Genomic DNA, 5,534 nt, shown 5'->3' on the forward strand with positions numbered 1-5,534 from the left:
TTGCCCTGGAAAATAATTTTTAATTTAAATATTTTCTACTCTAAGGTTTTTCTTTTGTCTATTTTAACTTTATAGTCACTTTCATAGGAATTGTATGGGAAAATGATCACAAAGCAGAGAATAGACTAGACTTTTTTTTTTTTTTCCGAGACAGGGTCTCACTCTGTCACTCAGGCTGGAGTGCAGTGGCGAAATTGTAGCCCACTGAAACCTTGGACTCCCAGGCTGAGCCTCCTAAAGTGCTGGGATTACAGGCATGAGCCACTGTGCCTGGTCTTAGATTTTTATGTGATTTATTAGTTTTTAGCCCCAGAGTACTGCTTAAATTGTCTTTATACATAAGACATTCATTTTTACCTCCTTATATGAAGAGTTAGACTTTTATTTGAAGATGATTTTTCCCCCAGGGCAGCTTTATTAATTCACACATTTAGATAATATGACCTCTGGATCTTCACAAGGCAAAGGATGTTTTTATTTTTGTCAGTGCTTAACTCTTAGAGAAATCAGAATTTTTTTTTTTTTTCTAGACACAGTTTTGCTCTGTTGCCCAGGCTAGAGTGCAGTGGCTCAATCTCGGCTCACTGCACCTTCCATCTCCCAGGTTCAAGCGATTCTTCTGCCTCAGTCCCCTGAGTAGCTGGGATTACAGGCACACGCCACCACACTTGGCTAATTTTTTTGAATTTTTAGTAAAGACTAAAAATAATCAACATGGTTTCCCCGTGTTGGCCAGGCTGGTCTCGAACTCCTGACCTCAGGTGATCTACCTGCTTCGGCCTCCCAAAGTGCTGGGATTACAGACATGAGCTACTGTGCCCGGCCTAAATATTGACAAAGTATTTGATCATAGTGTCTTTTTCCCCACCTCTGGTGTTTTCATATGCCTTTACTTATGAAGGAGAACACAGAGTAAGGTTAGCAAACATAGAATCTCTGAGTTTATATTCCAAACACACATACTTTGTCACTTCAAATTTCCCAACTATTCATCCGAATTAAGGATAATTTTTTTTTTCCTGCTAGTCCATTTTAGTATACTATTTTGAGGGTGTTCTCTGTATCTGATAATTTTACTTAGTGATACTTGGGGATGTCATAATTAGAAATAACTCACTCTCCATTTTAGCCAAAGCCTCACTTTATTTGAGATTTAAAAATCCATAACCACATAATAATCTTTTTGTTTTTTTGAGGTGGAGTTTTGCTTTTGTTGCCCAGGCTGGAGTACAGTGGTGCGGTCTCAGCTCACTGCAAACTCTACCTCCTGGGTTCAAGCGATTCTCCTGTCTCAACCTCCCGAGTAGCTGAGATTTCAGGCGTGTACCACCACGCCTGGCTAATTTTTGTATTTTTAATAGAGATGGGGTTTCACCATGTTGGTGAGGCTGGTCTCGAACTCCTGACCTCAGGTGATCTAACCCCCCTCAGCCTCCCAAAGTGCTGGGATTACAAGCGTGAGCCACCATGCCCAGCCACATAATAATTAAAAGAGTTATTAGAGGCTAGGTGTGGTGTCTCTACTAAAAATACAAAAATTTGTTGGGTGTGGCGGCACACACCTATAATTCCAGCTACTTGGGAGGTTGAGGCATGAGAATCGCTTGAACCCGGGAGTAAGAGGTTATAGTGAGCAGATTGTACCACTGCACTCCAGCCTGGGGTACAGAATGAGACTCTGTCTCAAAGATATTAAATGAAAATAAAAGAGTTATTAGAAAGATACTCAAACTTCTGTTAACCAAGCATCCAGACCATATTTCACCTTGGCCTTTAGCAATGAGCAAATTCCTTGGACTTAAGGAGGTATCAGTTTTCAGATATTCTAAGAAAAGCCTGTGTCTGTTTTTTCCTTAACAGTAAAACCAATACAATATGCAAGAAATGTGCTCAGAACGTGCAGTTGTATGGAACGGTAAGTAGGATATTTTCAAACCTAACAGTGAGTACTAGGGTCTTGTGGAACCTTACCTTCTGTGGCCTACTAATGTCTTTACAATATTTTTATTAGAAGAAATAGTTATGTGTAATATATCTGGTACTGATTTCAGCTTTCACATTTAGCTAATGCTTATTGTTAAGGAATTCCGTGCTTATAGTCACACTGCCAGGATTATGATTATAATTTTCCTCGAGAGGCTTCAGTGACCAGTAAGGAAAGAGAAAGAGAAAGATGAAATTTTTTTTTTTTTTTTTGTGACCGAGTCTTGCTCTGTCACCCAGGCTGAAGTGCAATGGTGATCTAGTTCACTGCAACCTCCACCTCCTCGCTTCAAGTGATTCTCCTGCCTCAGCCTCCCGAGTAGCTGGGACTACAGGCATATGCCACCACACCTGGCTAATTTTTGTATTTTAGTAGGGATGCGATTTCACCATGTTGGTCAGGCTGGTCTCGAACTCCTGACCTCAAGTGATCCACCCACCTCAGCCTCCCAAAGTGCTGGCAGGCAAACTGCACCCAGCAAGATGAATTTTTATAACTTTGATCCCTTTGTTTGGTAATAGTTGACTAGTTATTTTGATGAATGATTCTCTTTTTCTCTTAGTGTTATAGTTCAGGATGTTATGTGCTTGTAGGCATTCTCCCAACATGTTTATATGCTGATAATAGCAAAGAGGCCTTTTCAGAAATTTGGAAGCCCTTGCTAGTGTCTCCAAAGAGCTGGTTCTGTTGAATAGACATTCAACAGAAGACTTCATAGAAGTCTCTGCATACATACTAATGGGTTTTTGTTATTTGTTTATTTATTTATTTAAAAATCAATAGTCCTGTGCAGAAAAACACTTCACATAGTGTTAAGAATTGGGCTTCATGGCCGGGCGTGGTGGCTCATGCCTATAATCCCAGCACATTGGGAGGCTGACACAGGCGGATCACCTGAGGTCAGGAGTTCTAGACCAGACTGGCCAACATGGTGAAACCTCATCTCTAGGAAATAATACAGAAATTAGCCAGGCATAGTGGCGGGTGCCTGTAATCCCAGCTGCTCTGGACGGAGGCTGAGGCAGGGAGAATTGCTTTAACCCGGGAGGCGGAGGTTGCATTGAGCTGAGATTGCACCTCTGCACTCCAGCCTGGGCAAGAGAGCGAGACTCCGTCTCAAAAAACAAAAACAGCAACAACAAAAAAGAATTGGGCTTTATTTGGTCAATATAAAAGCATATTTATGAAGTTGGCAATACATTTGTACCATGATTAATGAACTACAAAGTAGGAATTAATGCTTTTTTAAATGCAGTGGTATTTTATGAAAATAACACTTGACTCTTTTTTTCCCCCTTTAAGCCCAAACCTTGTCAGTATTGCAACATAATTGCGGCATTTATTGGGAATAAATGCCAGCGCTGCACAAATTCAGAAAAGAAGTATGGACCACCCTATTCTTGTGAACAGTGCAAGCAGCAGTGTGCATTTGACAGGAAAGATGATAGAAAGAAGGTAAATTTCTGTGTTTTTCTTGATTTCTTTTCTTCCTTTCAGAGAAATTAAGGTGGGCTAACTGTGTTAAAAACACATTTAATAGGCCAGGCGCGGTGGCTCATGCCTGTAATCCCAGCACTTTGAGAGGCCGAGGAGGCGACTGGATTATGAGGTCAGGAAATCAAGACTATCCTGGCTAACACGGTGAAACCACGTCTGTACTAAAAATACAAAAAATTAGCCAGGCGTGGTGACACATGCCTGTAGTCCCAGCTACTCTGGGGGCTGGGGCAGAAGAATCACTTGAACCCAGGAGGCAGAGGTTGCAGTGAGCCGAGATCATGCCACTGCACTCCAGCCTGGGTGACAGAGCAAGACTCCATCTCAAAAACAACAACAACAACAAAGAAAAAACAACAACAAAAAAACACATTTAACAAAGAAAGATTTCTCAGTTTCTTTTCTGGTTCTATTATTGACCTTAAAGAAGATATTCATATTTTGTTCATAAAATGTGGACCATTATATTCTAACATTTCACAAGAATATGAGTTACAGTGATCACATAAGTGAAATGGTGATTGGCAGAATTCTATAGAATTCTGTAAAGGAGAGATTATAACTTAAGCAAGATGGAGTGGAGTGGCGTTACCAGTTTTACTATCTGGCTCTTTAAATGTTTCTATCTGTTGAAATTCAAGATTACAAGGTTACATTAGAGGGAAGCTCTATGTGGAAGGGTGTACCTTGATAGAATCAAAATGATTTAGAGCTTGGTCATATTACTCTCTTGCTTAAAATCCTCCAGGGGTTTCCAGTTGTGCTTATAATAAAACTCATATCCCTTCTATGGCCTGCAACCCCATACCCAGCTCTCAGCCTCATCTTGCATCATACTTTCTGCCTCTCACCTTGCTCCAGCCATACTGGCCACCCTGTAGTCTGTCTGACATGCAGATCTCACTCCGACCTTTGCACTATCTATCCTTGTGCCTAATGTACCTTTCTCTAGGGTCTCATAACCGGCTACTTATGTCAGCTCTCAGCTCAGATACCACCTGCTCATAGTGACCTTTTACTCACTCCCTCAGTCATTATTTACCATACTATTTTATTGTCTTCATAGCATCTCACATATTGAAAACTAGTCTTGCTTATTTGGTTACATGTTTGTCCACCCCCACTAGAATGTGAGCTCTTTCTCCATCTCATTCTCTGCTTTATTTCCAGTGGCCTGGCACATAGTAGCTGCTCAATAAGTATTTGTTGAATAAAAGATTGCAGTTGAGAAACTCTTTTTCAGTGGCCAGAGGTGCTTTTAGGAGGTGCCTGGGCTCAAGGGTTGATTCTTGCTTACCAAATTCATTAACTTACAATGGAAAGATATAACTTTCCATTGACTAGGATACTCCTGCCTGCCAACCAGGACACCTCTTCCCTGTATCAAGATACTGAAGAATCTGAATTAGTAATCAGGAGGTAGCACAAGCAGCAGTCCCCCCAACTCCTGGGACTAGCTGAATGACCCTGCCTACTTACCCTCATTATGCATCACTTTCTTCATCTTTCTCTGTGGGAATAACAATAGTTACTTCACAAAGACATGGGGAAATGTATTTCAGATAGGTATATAAAACAATGTTGAACCTGGCACATAATATAACACTGGGTGACATGGCTCCTGTATTATTACTGATTGGAATAGTTCATTTTTGTTAATCTGGTTATACTAGAATTTATTACCTTTCTGCTTTAAAAATTACGATCCTGTCTTAAGTGTTTATAGATATTTTTAGACATCTACATGTTCATAAACTTTAGGAGAAAGCTAAATTTAGGGATTAAGAGTAGGGAATTTGGGCCAAGACTGGTGGCTCACACCTGTAATCCCAGCACTTTGGGAGGCCGAGGCAGGTGGATCACAAGGTCAGGAGTTCGAGACCAGCCTGGCCAACATGATGAAACCCCGTCTCTACCAACAATATTAAAATTAACGGGTTGTGGTGTCTCACACCTGTAATCCCAGCTACTAGGGAGCCTGAGGCAGGAGAATTGCTTGAATCCAGGAGGCAGAGGTTGCAGTGAGCCAAGATCACACCACTGCACTCCAGCC

At 41.1% G+C, this 5,534-nt stretch overlaps 1 protein-coding gene across 1 annotated transcript in view; it reads left to right on the forward strand.

The window, feature by feature from the left end:
* The window catches only part of FAM76A (family with sequence similarity 76, member A), a 63,011-nt gene that overhangs the window by 6,482 nt on the left and 50,995 nt on the right, over window positions 1-5,534 (forward strand). Inside the window, exons 3-4 of the mRNA XM_011981758.1 lie at window positions 1,861-1,915; window positions 3,287-3,439. Of these exons, the coding sequence (XP_011837148.1) occupies window positions 1,861-1,915; window positions 3,287-3,439 (208 nt within the window). The remainder of the gene's footprint in view (window positions 1-1,860; window positions 1,916-3,286; window positions 3,440-5,534) is intronic.

The sequence above is a fragment of the Mandrillus leucophaeus genome, unplaced genomic scaffold (genome assembly GCF_000951045.1).
Source record: "Mandrillus leucophaeus isolate KB7577 unplaced genomic scaffold, Mleu.le_1.0 Scaffold23, whole genome shotgun sequence".
Classification (NCBI taxonomy): domain Eukaryota; kingdom Metazoa; phylum Chordata; class Mammalia; order Primates; family Cercopithecidae; genus Mandrillus; species Mandrillus leucophaeus.